A 19181-nucleotide genomic window follows, 5' to 3' on the forward strand; every position below is an offset into this window, starting at 1 on the left:
GCTTCATCCAGCCCAGCATTTCTCATAATGTACTCTGCATATAAGTTAAATAAACAGGGTGACAATATACAGCCTCGATGTACTCCTTTCCCAATTCGTTGTTCCCTGTCCGGTTCTAACTTTTGCTTCTTGACCTGCATACAGATTTCTCAGGAGGCAGGTCAGGTGATCTGGTATTCCCATCTCTTGAAGAATTTTCCATAGTTTGTTGTGTTCCACCCAGTGAAAGGATATGGCATAGTCAATAAAGCAGAAGTAGATGTTTTTCTGGAATTCTCTTGCTTTTTCTATGAACCAGTGAATGTTGGCAATTTGATCTCTGGTTCCTCTGCCTTTTCTAAAACCAGCTTGAACATCTGGAAGTTCACGGTTCATGTACTGTTGTAGCCTGCCTTGAAGAATTTTGAACATTACTTTGCTAGCATGTGAGATGAGTGCAATTGTGTGTTAGTGTGAACATTCTTTGGCATTGCCTTTCTTTGGGATTGGAATGAAAACTGCCCTTTTCCAGTCCTGTGGCCACTGCTGAGTTTTCCAAATTTGTTGGCATATTGAGTGCAGCACTTTCACAGCATCATCTTTCAGGATTTGAAATAGCTCAACTGGAATTCCATCACCTCCACTAGCTTTGTTCGTAGTGATGCTTCCTAAGGCCCACTTGACTTCACATTCCAGGATGTCTGGCTCTAGTCCGGTGATCACACCATCGTGATTATCTGGGTCATGAAGCTCTTTTTTTGTACAGTACTGTGTATTCTTGCCACCTCTTCTTAATATCTTCTGCTTCTGTTAGGTCCATACCATTTCTGTCCTTTATTGAGCCCATCTTTGCATGAAATGTTCCCCTGGTATCTCTAATTTTCTTTAAGAGATCTCTAATCTTTACCATTCTCTTGTTTTCTTCTATTTCTTTGCATCACCAGATATTCAGTACAGAAGTCAGATTGATTATGTTTTATGCAGCCAAAGATGGAGAAGCTCTATACATTCAGCAAAAACAAGACCGAGAACTGACTGTGGCTTAGATTTTGATGTGGAATTCCCTAATTTTTAAGTATTGGGAAATCAAAACACTCTGGGAGTAGAGTTGGGGGGAAAATACTAATTGTGAGGTCAAAACAATACAATTCTGACCACTAAAGTCAGCCTTGTGGATTGCCAGTTTGTGATGTCTTGGTCTAGAGTGGTGGGATGGACGAGGCAGCTAGCCTGGGAAAAGGAGCCAGTAACAGGTTTAGAAAGAATGACCAGAGAGATAGAAAAAGCATGCAAAGGTATAGGGTGTCTGATGCTGAGTAAAGAGGGTATTTCAAAGAGGAGGGAATTATTAGTAGTATGAGATGCTGCAGACAAGGAATGAAAACTGTCTATCACGTTTAGCAATTGGGTCACTGCCTTGGGCAAAAATGTTTCAGTGGGGTTGGGAGGCAGGATTGCAATGCATTCAAGAGGAAATTTAAATGGCGACACAGGTAGTGTGCAGCTCTTTGATAAAAGTTGGGTAGAAAGAGAAGTTATAGGATATGAGTCCTTAATTTGGGACTTATGGATCCTCCTCTGTCGGTATTATATGCACACTGTGTACGTGTGTACATTTTCTTCTGGACAGAAGTCTTAAAGGTTTCCTCAGCTTTGCAAAAGAGTTTATAACTCCAGAGAACCACTTGTGTCAGGAGGCCTGTAGCTGAGAGATTTGGGTGTATTTATGAGCTTGTAGGAAAGGAGCCAGTAAAGCATGAGAGACTAGAGAGTAGGAATAGGGTGTTGGAGAACTGTTGCCCCTCTGGTGGTAAAAGGAGATGGGATCTGGAGTATTAGGTAGAAGGACTAATTTAGATAAAGAATGGGTATAGATGCATATATATTTATAGGTAAATGGCAGAAAACTGAAGTAGCTCAGTTCACAATGTTTATTTTTTCTGTTATATAGTATATTTTTATTATACAACATATTGTAATATAATACAATATACAACATATATATTAATATATAACATATTTATAGTATATGTTTATTGTTTCTGTTATATAGGTCTACCAAAAGATGAGTGAAGAGAGGTGGAATATGATGTTTGAGGAAGGTGGAAAAGGTTTAAAATACCCATAGTGAAGAGTGAGAAAGAGGCAAATCTAGGGAAAGTCTTTTGGATTGCATTGAGGGGTTCTGTGTGTGATTGGAGACCATTACTAGTAAAACCAAATGGAAAATGTGTCCACATTTTCCCCATCTTGCAGCCTAAGGAGAGAGCAGAAAAAGCATGAAAATGGATTGAGCTGTGATAGGGGTCTTGCCAGGCAGGTGCATTTAGGAGAATAGGAGGAATAAAAGAGATGAGAGTATTCCTTGAGATCAAACATTGTATCGAAAGTAATGAGTTCAAGGAATTGGAAATCTCATAGAAGTGGAAGAACAGGGGGAGAACTGGAGTAAATGAGAAAACTGTAGAGACAGAAGTCAGAGTGCATTTATGAGATTAGGACTGGGGTTCTTTCCCTAGTTTGTTTTTGTTTTTGTTCTTTAATCAGAATTACCAGTCGTGTTTAAAAAACACAGATGCCCAGGTCTCATTCTGGATCAACAGATTCAGAATCTCTAGGGAGTTGGACCAAGGCATCTTCATTTAAAAAGTTCTACATGATTTAAAGACAAATTTTTTAAAGTTTACATATAGTAAAATTTACTTTTTTTGGTGTACAGTTCTGAGTTTTGACAAATGCATAGAGTAGATAGGAGGAGCAGGTGTGATGAGGAAGGTACATTTGTTTTTGAACATCTGATTTCTTATTACATTGAAGATGTAGCCCATGGAGTTAAGATTATTGCACTGAATTAACATTTTTTGATCACTTTTTTAAGTCTAGATCAGGGATGGCATACTTTTTCAAAGAGCCAGGTAGTAAATACTTTAGGCATTGTGTATGCTTAGTTGCTCAGTCATGTTTGATTCTTTGAGACCTTTTGGACTGTAACTTGCCAGGTTCCTCTGTCTGTGGGATTCTGCAGGCAAGAATACTGGAGTAGGTTACTCCAGGGGATTTTTCTGACCCAGAGATTGAACCCGTGGCTACTGTGTCTCCTGCCTTGCAGGTGGATATTTTACCCACTGAGCTGTTGGAGAAGCCCTTAGGCATTGTGGGCCACTTACGGCCTCTGTTGCCTGGTTTGTGTGTGTGTATGTGTTCCCAACTATTAAAAATATGTAAAAATACATTCTTTGCACTGTACAAAATAGGCAAAGGGCCATAATGTATTGACCCCTGGTAGACAATCAGTACAACAGTAAATCAAGCTCTGATTTGTAGTATTTGCTGATTCTAGAAGTATAGATACTCCTGGAGCTGATTTCGAGCTACCAATGTTATATGCTGAATGCAGAGTTTGAAAGAGATGTGCAGTAGCACAAAGTATTTCTGCTGTATAAATAAAGTAGATGTAAATTAAACTTTGAATGCATAGTTCATAAAATATAGTAGCTGAAGCTGAAGCTCCAACACTTTGGCCGCCTGATGCAAATAGCTGACTCATTGGAAAAGACACTGATGCTGGCAAAGATTGAAGGCAGAAGGAGAAAGAGGGTGACAGAGGATGAGATGGTTGTATGGCATCATCAATGCAATGGACGTGAACTTGAGCAAACTCTGGGAGATGCTGAGGGACTGGGAAACCTGCTATGCTGCAGTCCATGGAGTTGCAAAGAGTCTGACATGACTGAGCAACTGAACAACAACAAATGCCATACACACGTTTTCCCTTTCCCCGTTTTCCAGTGTAGTTATATCACAATTATCATTGTTTCTCAAATTATCTTTTAGTGTTTACACTATTATGACTGTGTAAGTAGTGTTCAAGTTGTCTGTATGTTATGATTATATTTTGTTTATTATATGTTTTTGGAATTAATTATTGCCTTAATTTTTAAACATTTGCTGGATTCTTTTTATGCGCTTATGACAGTGTTATTCTCATATTCCATGACAGAACTATAAAACTCATCACAGGGGGGTTAAACATGAGATAGTCTATTATTTTAATTTTTTCCTTCAACACACCTCCTTAGTCCCCCATTGTTCTCTTGCTAGAATCCCAGTTATTGTTTCCAGCTATCATCCTGATACTCTTGTTGTCCTAGTGATTACTTTTGCTTCTCTCCTGTGTTGGTGTCCACTTTCCTGAATCCTACACCATTTTCTTCTAGGTTTATTTCTTCATTTTGCTAGAGGACATTGTAAAGGAGCTTCTTAAGAAAGGTACTAAGAGAAGTTTCCTGAGACTTTGTATGTCTGAAAATGACAATTCTACCCTCATGTGTAATTGATAATTTGGCAGGATATATAATTCTTGGTTGAAAAACCATTTTCCCTTAGAACTTGAAGGTTTTCCCTCCAGTACTGTTAATTTGCAATATTGCTGTTGAGGAATCCAAAGACATTTCAGGCCTTAGTTCTTTGTGATCAGCCTTCCCCCGCTACCCCAACCCTACCCTGCTATGATAGATTTTAAGATCTTCTCTTTATTGCTTAAGTGAAATTCCACCGAGATGTACCTTGATATGGATCTTTTTCATTCATTTTTTGGCATTCTTGGCACTTTCCCTTTGGAAATGTATGTCCTTCATTTCTAAGAATTTTTTTCCCCTTATTTTAAATGTTTCTGTTTTTTGGAACCTCTTTTAATTCGGTTTTGGGTCTTAGTTTATTCTCTAATTCTCTTGCCTTTTCTCCTATTTTTCATTACTTTCTCTTTCTGTTCTGCTTCTAACTTTATTTGCTAGCTTGTCCATTAAAGTTTTTTTTTAAAAACTGTTTTATAATTGTAGTATATCAGGGCTCTTGTTCTTTAATGTTACTTTGTATAGATCTTGTTTGTATTTCATAGATGCAGTATTTCCTTTTGTATTTCTGATATACTTTTTTGGTCTGTAGAAATCTTCTTCTTGAATTTTTGGTTTATGCTTAAGTTCCTTTTGTTTATTTATTTATTTATTTATTTATGGTCTTCTTTAATGTTGGTGAGTTTCCTTATATGTCTCATGGTTTTTTATTTTTATTTTTTGAAAACCCTGAGGTAAATATGCACAATGTAAAATGTATTATTTTAACAGTTTCTAAGCGTCCAGGTCTGTGGCATTAAGTTCTTTGACACTGTTGTGCAGCCATCACTGCCATCCATCTCCAGCGCTGTCTCATCTTACCTGACTGAAATTCTGTACCCATTGAACACTGACTCCCCAGTCCCCCTCCCTATCAGCGTAGGCAAGCACTATTCTGCTTTCTGTCTCCATGAATATGACAGGCACCACATATAGGAGGAATCATACAATGTTTGTGCTTTTGTGACTGGCTTATTTCTTCAAGGTTCTTCATATCTCCATGAAGACGTGTCTTCAAGATTTGTCCTTGTGTAGCATGTTAGATTTTTAAAGACTTTGCTCTCTCTCTCTCTTTTTTTTTTTTTTTTTCCGATTGTTCTATGCGGCATGTGGGATCTTAGTTCCTCTACCAGGGATTGAACTTGTGCAGTGGAAGTGTCGAGTCTTAATCACTGGTCCGCCAGGGAAGTCCCTAAAGGGTTTGTTCTTATTTAGGAATAAGATACGGAATAGCTGTATTGAAGCTCCATGTAAGTAGGAAGGACTTAGTAACTGGAGGCCTTCACTGAAAGGTGTTAAGATGATGAATATCTTTTTTTAAAGAGCATCTTATTTTACTTATTTATTTTAAAAATTTTATTTTATCTATATTTGTTTTTGGTTGCACTGGATTGTGCTGCATGGGGGCTATTCTCTAGTTGTGGTGAGAATAGTTGTGGCTATTGTCTTATTGTGGTGGCTTCTCTTGTTCTGGAGCATGAGGCTTTAGCATGGGCTTCACAGCTGAGATCTTTTCAGTTTCTCCAGAGAAAAATCTCCCTAACTCGTATCTTGGGGTAGAAGCTTAGTGGCTTATTGTTTAGAGAACTGAGATGGGGAAGGGGTTTGGGAAATCTACCTACTTAGTAGACTTTTCTTTAACTTTGCTGTTTTCAGTAAAGGATTTGTCTCTTGACCCAGTTGGACTTGGTGTTCCCTGAGTCCAGAGCCTCTATAACTGTTTCTGTGACCTGATGAGTGACAGGTAGCCTTGGTGTAGGGGGAGGGAGAGGTAGTTGTCTGATTGCATGGGGACTGGGAGGAGAACTGGGGATCTAGCTGAGTGTGTGTACACTTTCAGTCAGTTCTCCTATTTTTGGCCCCTTCCCTCAATTCTCCCTTTAGAGATACAGTGTGCCTCCAAGTCCTGGTCTTTACAGAGTACAGTGGTGTGATTTCCTTTTTTACTGGATTTTCTCTCTTCAGGCTTAGGTTTCAGTTTTTTGCAATCACCAAGTCAAATTCATTTGGTTGCTCTTCGTGTGTTAAAAGTTTTGTTGCTATCATCTGATGTTGTTTCCTCTGATTGCTTTTGCTATTGAATGCTTCAGATCAGATCAGTCGCTCAGTTGTGTCCGACTCTTTGCGACCCCATGAGTCGCAGCATGCCAGGCCTCCCTGTCCATCATCAACTCCCAGAGTTCACTCAGACTCACGTCCATCGAGTCAGTGATGCCATCCAAGCCATCTCATCCTCTGTTGTCCCCTTCTCCTCCTGCCCCCAATCCCTCCCAGCATCAGGGTCTTTTCCAATGAGTCAACTCTTCGCATGAGGTGGCCAAAGTACTGGAGTTTCAGCTTTAGCATCATTCCTTCCAAAGAAATCCCAGGGCTGATCTCCTTCAGAATGGACTGGTTGGATCTCCTTGCATTCCAAGGGACTCTCAAGAGTCTTCTCCAACACCACAGTTCAAAAGCATCAATTCTTCGGTGCTCAGCCTTCTTCACAGTCCAACTCTCACATCCATACATGACCACAGGAAAAACCATAGCCTTGACTAGACGGACCTTTGTTGGCAAAGTAATGTCTCTGCTTTTGAACATGCTATCTAGGTTGGTCATAACTTTCCTTCCAAGGAGTAAGCGTCTTTTAATTTCATGGCTGCACTCACCATCTGCAGTGATTTTGGAGTCCCCAAAAATAAAGTCTGACACTGTTTCCACTGTTTCCCCATCTATTTCCCATGAAGTGGTGGGACCAGATGCCATGATCTTCGTTTTCTGAATGTTGACTTTAAGCCAACTTTTTCACTCTCCACTTTCACTTTCATCAAGAGGCTTTTTAGTTCCTCTTCACTTTCTGCCATAAGGGTGGTGTCATCTGCATATCTGAGGTTATTGATATTTCTCCCGGCAATCTTGATTCCATCTTGTGTTTCTTCCAGTCCAGCGTTTCTTATGATGTACTCTGCATATAAGTTAAATAAACAGTGTGACAATATACAGCCTTGACAAACTCCTTTTCCTATTTGGAACCAGTCTGTTGTTCCATGTCCAGTTCTAACTTGCTTCTTGACCTGCATACAAATTTCTCAAGAGGCAGATCAGGTGGTCTGGTATTCCTATCTCTTGAAGAATTTTCCACAGTTTATTGTGATCCACACAGTCAAAGGCTTTGGCATAGTCAAGAAAGCAGAAATAGATGTTTTTCTGGAACTCTCTTGCTTTTTCTGTGATCCAGCAGATGTTGGCAATTTGATCTCTGGTTCCTCTGCCTTTTCTAAAACCAGCTTGAACATCAGGAAGTTCACGGTTCACATATTGCTGAAGCCTGGCTTGGAGAATTTTGAGCATTACTTTACTAGCATGTGAGATGAGTGCAATTGTGCAGTAGTTTGAGCATTCTTTGGCATTGCCTTTCTTTGGGACTGGAATGAAAACTGCCCTTTTCCAGCCCTGTGGCCACTGCTGAGTTTTCCAAATTTGCTGGCATATTGAGTGCAGCACTTTCACAGCATCATCTTTCAGGATTTGGAATAGCTCAACTGGAATTCCATCACCTCCACTAGCTTTGATCATAGTGATGCTTTCTAAGGCCCACTTGACTTCACATTCCAGGATGTCTGGCTCTTGGTCAGTGATCACACCATTGTGATTATCTGGGTTGTGAAGATCTTTTTTGTACAGTTCTTCTGTGTATTCTTGCCATCTCTTCTTAATATCTTCTGCTTCTGTTAGGTCCATACCATTTCTGTCCTTTATTGAGCTCATCTTTGCATGAAATGTTCCTTTGGTATCTCTGATTTTCTTGAAGAGATCCCTAGTCTTTCCCATTCTGTTGTTTTCCTCTATTTCTTTGCGTTGATCGCTGAAGAAGGTTTTCTTATCTCTTCTTGCTATTCTTTGGAACTCTGCATTCAGATGCTTATATCTTTCCTTTTCTCCTTTGCTTTTTGCTTCTCTTCTTTTCACAGCTATTTGTAAGGCCTCCCCAGACAGCCATTTTGCTTTTTTGCATTTCTTTTCTATGGGAATGGTCTTGATCCCTGTCTCCTGTACAATGTCACGAACCTCATTCCATAGTTCATCAGGCACTCTATCAGATCTAGGCCCTTAAATCTATTTCTCACTTTCACTGTATAATCATAAGGGATTTGATTTAGGTCATACCTGAATGGTCTAGTGGTTTTTCCTACTTTCTTCAATTTAAGTCTGAATTTGGCAATAAGGAGTTCCACGTCTGAGCCACAGTCAGCTCCTGGTCTTGTTTTTGCTGACTGTATAGAGCTTCTCCATCTTTGGCTGCAAAGAATATAATCAGTCTGATTTCGGTGTTGACCATCTGGTGATGTCCATGTATAGAGTCTTCTCTTGTGTTGTTGGAAGAGGGTGTTTGCTATGACCAGTGCATTTTCTTGGCAAAACTCTCTTAGTCTTTGCCGTTCATTCTGTATTCCAAGGCAAAATTTGCCTGTTACTTCAGGTGTTTCTTGACTTCCTACTTTTGCATTCCAGTCCCCTATAATGAAAAGGACATCTTTTTTGGGTGTTAGTTCTGAAAGGTCTTGTAGGTCTTCATAGAACCATTCAACTTCAGCTTCTTCAGCGTTACTAATTGGGGCATAGACTTGGATTACTGTGATATTGAATGGTTTGCCTTGGAAATGAACAGAGGTCATTCTGTCGTTTTTGAGATTGCATCCAAGTACTGCATTTTGGACTCTTCTGTTGACCATTATGGCCACTCCATTTCTTCTGAGGGATTCCTGCCCGCAGTAGTAGATATAATGGTCATCTGAGTTAAATTCACCCATTCCAGTCCATTTCAGTTCGCTGATTCCTAGAATGTCGACATTCACTCTTGCCATCTCTTGTTTGACCACTTCCAATTTGCCTTGATTCATGGACCTGACAAACCAGGTTCCTATGCAATATTGCTCTTTACAGCATTGGACCTTGCTTCTATCACCAGTCACATCCACAGCTGGGTATTGTTTTTGCTTTGGCTCCATCCCTTCATTCTTTCTGGAGTTATTTCTCCACTGATCTCCAGTAGCATATTGGGCACCTACTGACCTGGGGAGTTCCTCTTTCAGTATCCTATCATTTTGCCTCTTCATACTGCTCATGGGGTTCTCAAGGCAAGAATACTGAAGTGGTTTGCCATTCCCTTCTCCAGTGGACCACATTCTGTCAAATCTCTCCACCATGACCCGCCCGTCTTGGGTTGCCCCACGGGCATGGCTTAGTTTCATTGAGTTAGACAAGGCTGTGGTCCTAGTGTGATTAGATTGACTAGCTTTCTGTGAGTATGGTTTCAGTGTGTTTGCCCTCTGATGCCCTCTTGCAACACCTACCGTCTTACTTGGGTTTCTCGTACCTTGGGCGTGGGGTATCTCTTCACAGCTGCTCCAGCAAAGCACAGCCATTGCTGCTTACACCTTTAAAATATGAATTTTATTGCCAATTTGGAATAATTAATAGAGGGACTGAAGAATCACATGTATTTAATCTACTGTGTTTTAGCTACTGTTCTATACTTGCCTAATTTTTTTTTTTTTTTAGCTCCATAAAAACTTTTCAAAGAGAATCGGTAAGCTCCTTATTACTGAAAAGCTTAGACTAGCAGCATTGGCATTACCTGGGAACTTGCTAGAAATGCAGAATTCCAGGCCCCAACCCATACCTAGCAATCAGTGTTCTATATTTTACAGCATCCCTGGGTGATTTATAAGCACATTAAAGTGTGAAAGGTACTGTTCTGATTCACTGTGCCTGCTACAGTGCTTGACACATGTTAGGTGTCTTCTGTTGGATAATCAGAAATTTAGAAAAGACGCTGTAGTTAAGAAATACTGTTTTGGGGTCAGTATATAGGTATTATTTATAGAAGCTATGGGAGTAGATGAGAGTACAGATTAAAAGAAGGTCAAGGAAATGTCAGTTGTATGGATGAAGGAAGAGAGGGCTTTCTGGGAAAACTGAGCGCTAAAGAACAGAGGCCTTGAGTATACAAGATGTAGGAAAATGAGCAACCTTCCACAAGAATGGGCTGCCAGGTTAGAAGTGTCTTTAGGGAGAGCAAAACTTCAGAGATGGCTAAGAAGTGGGAAAAAACACTTCCTGGGAAGACATTCAAGTTACAGAATAGTTTATTTAATTAGAATATGGGGGGAATAATCTAGGAGGTTGCTCCAGAGGACATAATGGAATGATCAGCAGTGAGAAGATGGTGTAGTGATGAATTATCTTGAAGTTTATACTTTGGGATTACAAAGTCCATAAGTATAAAGACTGTGTCTATCTAGTTCATTGCCATATTTCTAGCTCTTAGAACATAGGAGGTATTCAATAAATAGTTGTTATATACATATGGATTGATGATAGGTTGTAAAAATAGGCCAGCATTTCATTCCTTCTTATTGTGTTCTTTTAGCAACTTTATGTAGAAACAGCTCTGTAATTGTTTCATTCTACTTATATTTCTGCAGATGAGAAAAAATACAAGGAGGCTGTGGGCAGCCGTCTGTAATAGATGTGACATGGTCATTATCTGTTTGGTGGTAGTGGAGCTATCACAGAACTCTCGTTATCCATAAATAGCAGCTTCCCTGTGCTGCTGGTCAACTCAGTTCTGTATAGAGCTCCCCCAGGGAAGGAATACAGACAGCAGCAAGTCTTCGTGGTTCCTTTCAGTGATTTGGTTCTTGTTGGGCCAAACTGGTTTCTGTTGGGCCGTGCTGGTCATGGCATTCAGTTCAGTGAGGACTTGGTTTGACAAGCCCAGTGTTTGAACTTTTCCCAGGAGAGAATCAGTTGTTCTTTTTGCTGGGTTTCAGTTGCTCTTACTGTGTTTTCATTGCACCTTACTTTTACTTTTATTACAGTATTCGCCTTGTTCTGCTGAGAATTATGGTCATGTGTTTCTAAGTGTCATTCCCTCTAGATTTCTTTTAAGTGTCTTGTCTTTGTACCTTGCATAGTAATAGCACAGTGCTTTTGTATAGCACAAGTTTAAACTATTAATCCTTATAAGTAGAAGAATTTTAAATTCTGTAAAATTATATTTCCAACTGTAGCTACTTTTATATGCCACATCCCTTTCGAAGAAGATAGGTATAAATAAGTAGCTACTTAGAAAAAAAGAATGGATTATAGCAAGCTCTCCCCATCTAGTCATTTTAGAAGTCTGATATTTGTTTTTTTAAATAACAGCTTTTTTGAAATGTGATTCACATACCATTCAGTTCATCCACTTAAAAAGTATACAATTCAGTAGTGTTTAGTGTATTCACAGAGTTGTGCAGCCACCACCTCAAGCAATTGGAACATTTTCATTGCCCTCAAAGAAACCTGCATACACAGCTGTCATTCCCTTTCCCCCTTTAGTCCAACCCTACACAACCATATACTTTGTTGCTGTAGATTTTCATGTTCTGGACAATGGAATTATCCAATATATGGCTTGCATGATTGCTTTTTGTTTCATTTAGCCTAATGTTTTCATGGTTCATCCATGTTACCACATGTTTTTATTCCTTCTTACTGCCTAATAATATTTACTTGTATGTATGTATATTCACACATACATACACACTACATTTTATATATTCATTTACCTTTGATGGATATTTGGGTTGTTTCCAGTTTTTGGCTACTGTAAGTAATACAGCTTTGAACATTTGTATCCAGTTTTTTGTATGGTTTTATGTTTTCTTTCTTTTAAAATATATGGCTAGGATCCAAATTGCTGGGTTATGTGGTGACTCTTCATTTAACCTTTTCAAGACCTGCTAGACTGTTTTCCAGCCAGTTGATTCATTTTACATTTCCATCAGCAGTGTATTGAGAGTTCCAGTTTCTCTGCATCCTCACCAACATTTGTTGTTATCTGTTTCTTTGATTATAATCATCCAAGTAGGTATGAGGTGGTATTTCATTGGTTTCATTTTCATTTCCCTGATGGCTAATACTGTTGAATATCTTTTCATGTGCTTGTGGGCCATTTGTGTATCTTCTTTGGATAGATGTCTGTTCAGATGCTTTCTTTGCCCATGTTTAATTTTAGTCATTTTTTGTTATTAAGTTGCAAGGGTTCTTTATGTGTTCTAGATACAATTTTTATCAGATATATCATTTATGAAGATTTTCTCCCATTTTGTGGGTTGTCTTTTCACTTTCTTGATGGTGTCCTTTGAAGCACAGAATTTTAAATTTTGATGAAATTCAGTTTTCTACTTTTTCTTGTTTGTGCTTTTGATGTCATACCTAAGAAACTGTGGTCTAATCCAACGTCATGAAGACAAGCTTATTTTCTTCTAAAAGTTTAATAGTTTTGGCTGTTAACATTTAGGTCTTTGATCCATTTTGAGTTAATTTTTGAATACGTACAGTATGAGAAAGGGGACCAACTACATTCTTATATTCGTGTTGTTCCCTTTTTCCCACAATATTATCTTTAACTTTTTGTTAATTAAAAAAGTTTTTCAGCAATCTAAAACTTACAGAAAAGTTGAATGTACAATAGAAATAACTTGCTTTCTAGAACCATTTAGAGTAGGTTGAGGACATGATAGTCCACGATGTCCATGTTTGTATTTCCCACAAATAAGAACTTTCTCCAACATAACCACAATCAGATCAGAGATCAGATCAGTCACTCAGTCATGTCCGACTCTTTGCGACCCCATGAATCGCAGCACGCCAGGCTTCCCTGTCCATCACCAACTCCCGGAGTTCACCCAGACTCATGTCCATTGAGTCAGTGATGCCATCCAGCCATCTCATCCTCCGTGTCCCCTTCTCCTCTTGCCCCCAATCCCTCCCAGCATCAGAGTCTTTTCCAATGAGTCAGCTCTTCACATGAGGTGGCCAAAGTACTGGAGTTTCAGCTTTAGCATCATTCCTTCCAAAGAAATCCCAGGGCTGATCTCCTTTAGAATGGACTGGTTGGATCTCCTTGCAGTCTAGGGGACTCTCACAGCTATCAAAATCAGAAAATGAACAATGATGCATTATTACCGTCTCATCCTCAGATTCCATTCAGGTTTTTCCATTGTCCCAGTAATGTCCTTTATAACAAAAAGATCCAGTCCAGACTCACATGTTGTATTTAATTGGCATGATTCTCTAGATTTTCCCTAATCTAGAACAGTCCCTCAGTCTTTCTTGAGTTTCACGACCTTGATGTTTTTGAAGATTCCAAGCCAGTTCTTTTGTAGAATGTTTTTCTAGCGTGGTTGGTTCGTCTGATGTTTCCTTATGACTGGATTCAGTTTATGTATATTTGTCGTGTCCTTGGTGCATCCTGTTGGTGGCCTGTGATCTCATCGTTACTGTTGGTAGCTACCTTGATTGCTTGAATAAGGTTTGTTTCCCAAGTTTCTCCACTATTGTATTAACCTTTTTACTTTGCTGATTAATAAGCATTTGTGGGAAGGCCTTCAAGATTATATAAAGCTTCTGCGTTAATCTTTCTATTTTTTCATTTATTTGTTTACATCTGTGTGGACACATGGATTCCTGTTTTGTTTACTGGTTTATATTCCCTTACTATTGTTATTTGTATTGATGCTCTGATCATTCCAGATTGGGTAGTAGGAGCCCCTTCAAGCTGGTTACTTTGTTGTTTTGTCATGGCCCCTCATTCTTTGAATATTTGGTTACTTTTTGTCACAACATGATGTTCCAGGTTCATTTGGTATTTGGTTTACCCCACCCCAACCATTTGTCCACAAGTGGAGATATACAGCCTTGATGTACTTCTTTCCCAATTTGGAACCAGTCAGTTGTTCCATGTCCAGTTTTAACTGTTGCTTCTTGACCTTCATACAGATTTCTCAAAAGGCAGGTCAGGTGGTCTGGTATTCCCATCTCTTGAGGAATTTTCAACAGTTTGTTGTGATCCACACAGTCAAAGGCTTTGGCATAGTCAATAAAGCAAAAGTAGATGTTTTTCTGGAACTCTCTTGCTTTTTCAATGATCCAATGCATGTTGGCAATTTGATCTCTGGTTCCTCTGTCTTTTCTAGTTGAACATCTGGAAGTTCACGGTTCACACACTGTTGATTTATTTATTTTTATTTTAAAGATATAGGTATAAACACACACTTGAATAGCTTGCTAAATAACTGCTTCCCCCTACTCCTTTTCCTGTTGACCAAGCGGCTGAGCCCTCAGCTACTTAGGCTCTGGTGCCTAGCCAGTGTTTTTAAATAAAACACTTAAAAATGAAGTACAGAGAAGACTGTGGAAAGTAGTGAGAAAGAGCATACCGTGAAAAACAAAAGCCATAGGATGTGATGTTCAAATTTAGAGACAAAATGGTTCATGATGATTATTGGTAAATAATAAAATAGGGGACAGATTGGCCAGGACTGAAGAAACAAGAGGGCCAGGGAGCCCCATTGTGCCTGACAAAAGTGGGCATCCTCCAGATGGAGAGTCTTAATTACATCCGTTACAGTGAACATCTTCACAAGGCTCTTCAAGGCCAGGTGCATGGCTTCCTTTTGTCTGTATCCCCACTATTTTAACACTTTCTTGCATATGGTAGATTTTTAATACATATATTTGGGAACCAGGAAACTGAGCTGAGTCGGCTCACTGCTTTCAAAGCCATTTTGGGTGATGTCTATTCATGCAGTTCATTCACTCCTCTACCTAAGGCAAGGGTGATAGACTTCATCTCACTCTGATGGACTGATAATGAATACCTGGAAGCATTAATGATACAGATTTTGAGGGGACTCCCTTGTCAGTCCAGTCGTTAAGATTCCATGTTTCCACTGCAGGGAGCATGGGTTCGATTGATGGCACGGAAGAAAGGAGTGCCACTCATTCACAGTGCCACCTTGAAAGAAGGGTGGCACAGATGTTCTCTACCCCCCACCCTGGCCTAGAGGAAAGGCATCCAACAAAAAGTTAGTATTTTATAAGAAGGAAAAAAACACAGATAGCTTGAATATTTCATTTTTTCAGGCAATTATTGGTAGAGTTCTAAAAGGATTCTTTCATTGGCAAATGTTTAACATTTAACATAAAATAATCCTTATTTTGATTTATAATTATCTGGAACCTTAATGTACATTGGTTAATGAACTGTATTTGAGGAAATTAGAAAGCAAATAATAATTTACATTACAAAATAATAATGTTAATTTCTCTTCTAGCTCTTCCACCAAAGCCACCTAAGCCAATGACTTCAGCCATTACAAATGGAATAAAGGACAGTTCTGTTTCTCTTCAGGATGCAGAATGGTACTGGGGGGATATTTCAAGGTAATTAGACTAAGTATTATAGTTGAATGGAGTTTAAAAAATAATTCTTGAGATTAGTAGTTAAAAAAAATATTTTTAATGCCCCACAAGTTGTCATTTAAAGATTACCATTTAAAAACCTGTGTAGGAGAACCTTTTAAATTTTCTAAATAGTTTTCTTCCCACACACAAAAAAAGACAAGATAATCTTTAAATTGTAGGTATGGTTATTAACTTTTAATACTGTATTGAGGATAGGGTTCTGAATAAGTGAAACTTACACATTTAGGATAGATGTATGTGTTTTGGGATAAAATATTTATGCTTAATTTTCCTTATGTTTCTGTTTCTAAGGTAATGGTTCCTCAATGTTTTCACACATAAAAATCAATGGAGTAGGGTTCAGGAATCTGCATTTATAACCTCCCAGTTGATTTTTATGTCTCTTCACCTCCTTTTGAGAAACAGGACTCTAGGACAGATTTGCTTTTTGGGTAAAATGTGGTTTTGGAAAACTCTGAATGTAGAGAGGAAAAAAAGATACATCTATATTTTATAGATAAATACATATATATATTTTAAATTCAAATATTGTATTTTCTTGTTTTTAAAAAGTTAAATCTACTTTTGCCAAATCAGATTTCAAGTTGCTTCTGTATTCCTCAATATGCTTGTCCTCTTTCTCTTGTCTGTACTTTCCCATTACCAAAGGAGCACTCATTTATTTTTTTTCCATATCATTTTAACCATCTAAAGATGTACAGCTCAGTGGCATAAAGTACATTCACATTATTGTTCATCCATCACTACCCTCCGTCTCTGAAAGTGTCATCTTCCCAAAGTGAAGCTCTGTACTCATTAAGCACTAACTCACTTTTCCTTCTGTTTTCCCCAGCACCTGCCTCCTCTTTCTGTGAATTTGACTTTTCTAGGTACCTCATATAAGTGGAATCATGTAACATTTGTTCTTTGTGTTTGACGTGTTTCGCTTAGCACAATGTCTTCAAGGTTAATCCATGTTGTAGCATGTGTCAGAATTTCCTTTTTAAGGCTGAATAATATTCCATTATATATACCTACCACATTTTAATTTATTCATTCTTATGGACATTTGGCTTTGATGAATACTTGGGTTATTTCTAGCTTTTGGCTATTGTGAATAATGCTGCTATGAACATTGGTGTATAAATGTTCAAGATTCTGCTTTTAGTTCTTTGGGCATATACCCAGAAGTGGAATTTCTGGGTCGTACAGTAATTCTGTATTTAATTTTTTGAAAAAGACAATATATTTGATATTAAACATAAAATTTAAATTTTAGCAATGTACAAAAAAAGGATCTACTATATTTACATACTACTTAATTTATATTTTAAGACCATGTGGTTCTGTGACTCAGGGTTCTTTTATGTCCTGCCATTTTCTTTGAGTCTTCTTGTGTTGTTCCTTAAAGTCCTAAACCATCTCTGCAGAAGAAATTTGTTGTCAGTATAAATTCAAACTGGAGAATATTATTGAAAGATTGTGAACTGAGTAAATTATCCCCACTCTGATCTGACCCAGCTGCCACTGTTGCTTAACCTTAATCTTTCTAAACAGCTGCTGTTTTTTTCTGACACTCTACATGTTCATACCTGCCTAAGGAAGCCCTAAAGGCTTAATGGAAACAGGTATTCCCTACAGACAGTTGAAACCTGGAAGAGTTTAAAAATCAAATACTCATCCTGGGATTGCAAAACACCAAAAATCAAAACAAAAGCATATCTAGGGGAGGAACTAAATGCCCTCTGACAGCCCCCATGATTCTATAATCTTAGACCCCACCTCCCAATTCGTCTTAGTGATAATATGTGAAGAAAACAACCAACACTTACATTAAAAAAATTTTTTTTTCCTATAATTCCTTTCTTCAGGGAGGAGGTAAATGACAAATTGCGGGACATGCCAGATGGTACCTTCTTGGTCAGAGATGCCTCAACCAAAATGCAGGGAGATTACACTTTGACCTTGCGGTGAGTATTTTTCAGCATTTTGTCTAGTGTTCGACTAGCATGATGTATTTCTGGTATACAAAGATTCCTATATTTTATTTAAATCTTTATATACAAATTTTTTCATATTTTTATTTAATTTAGATACATAATTTTAGTTGTTTGGCTAACTATCTTTTTCCTACACATTTAAATATTTAAATTAATACTAAAAAGGCAACAATTTTTATTTTTATATAGCAGTAAAACAAAAAGCCTTGAAATCCCTAAATATGATGAAGTAAGATGTATACTGTTGACTTTATGAGTGAAGTAGAATCATGGGCACAGCCTAAAGTTATTAATGATATGCTGGGAATCCACCCCTCCAATAACTCTATCGTTTTCCTTAATCTAGACTTCAGAGAGTAAAACTCAACATAAATAAGACAATTTTAATGCCATCCGTGTGGGCATATTAGAATCTCATAAGGTGGATGTATCAGTCTATATTTACAAAGATGGGATGTATAACTAAATAGATTAGGGAAACTGTATTAGATATTTCTACATTTAATTTTAACTGTTAACATAGCCTAAGGACAATAAAAGAATCTGCCTGCCAATGCAGGAGATGTGGATTTGATCCCTAGGCTGGGAAAATCCCCTGGAGAAGGAAATAGCAACCCACTCCAGTATTCTTGCCTGGGAAATCCCATGGACAGAGGAGGCTGGCAGGCTACAGTCCATGGGGTCACAAAAGAGTTGGAAATCACTTAGTGACTAAACAACAACAAGGACAATAAGGTCTTGCATTCTGTTTTGTTTTTTAAAAAGGGACTGTCTAAAGAATAATGGCAACAATAACAACTTCCTTGTACATTTTACATGCAGTATCTATATCAAAACAATCTTATGAGGAAGGTATCATTAATACCATTAATATTTCCATTTTATAGATGAAGCAACTGAAGCTTAACTTGGTTAAGAAACTTGTCCTAAAGACACTTAGCTTGTAAGTGTCAGAGGACAGGTTCAAACTCAGACTTATTTGTCTCTTTGCCGCCTTTCCAGCCTAGCATCTTTAGGAAAAATAATCCCATATTTTATCCTAGAAATTTGGGATTACTATATATCAGCTTCTGGTAAAGACATTAAGAAGTTAATGAAGCTAGGACTTAAGCTGTGCTGAGGAATAATCCATGTTCTGCAGTGATTCATTCAACATAATTTTTTCCCATTCCAGTCAGGCTTCTGTCTCTACTGCTGTTCACGGACTGCTAGACCAATGGCCACTTCTCTCTTCTTACCTTTCTGACCTCTTAGCAGCATTAGTCATGGACATGTCTTCTTAGAAACAGTTTATTGTCTTGGCTGTTCTGACATCACACTCGCCTAATGTTCTTCCTAACTCATTTGAGATTATTCCAGGGCTCAGAACTGGGCTTCATTCTCTTCTCCCAAGAGTGAGTATTCATTCTCCCAAGGTGAGCTTATCTTGTCCCATGGCTTTAATGTACATCTTCATAATGATGATTCATAAACCTTATCTTCTAGCTCTGACCTTCTGAATTCCAGATGCATATATCCAGTTGCCACTCAG

At 38.3% G+C, this 19181-nt stretch overlaps 1 protein-coding gene across 5 annotated transcripts in view; it reads left to right on the forward strand.

The window, feature by feature from the left end:
- The window catches only part of PIK3R3 (phosphoinositide-3-kinase regulatory subunit 3), a 275432-nt gene that overhangs the window by 218531 nt on the left and 37720 nt on the right, over window positions 1–19181 (forward strand). For 4 of the 5 annotated variants that reach the window (XM_055585999.1, XM_055585998.1, XM_055585997.1 and 1 more), the window contains 2 exons: window positions 15521–15629; window positions 17522–17620. In XM_055585999.1, the coding sequence (XP_055441974.1) occupies window positions 15547–15629; window positions 17522–17620 (182 nt within the window). In that variant the 5' untranslated portion in view covers window positions 15521–15546. Of the gene's footprint in view, window positions 1–15142; window positions 15272–15520; window positions 15630–17521; window positions 17621–19181 lie in introns of all 5 variants that reach the window. The other variant, XM_055585996.1, reaches the window with a different exon arrangement.

The sequence above is a fragment of the Bubalus kerabau genome, chromosome 6 (genome assembly GCF_029407905.1).
Source record: "Bubalus kerabau isolate K-KA32 ecotype Philippines breed swamp buffalo chromosome 6, PCC_UOA_SB_1v2, whole genome shotgun sequence".
Classification (NCBI taxonomy): Eukaryota; Metazoa; Chordata; class Mammalia; order Artiodactyla; family Bovidae; genus Bubalus; species Bubalus kerabau.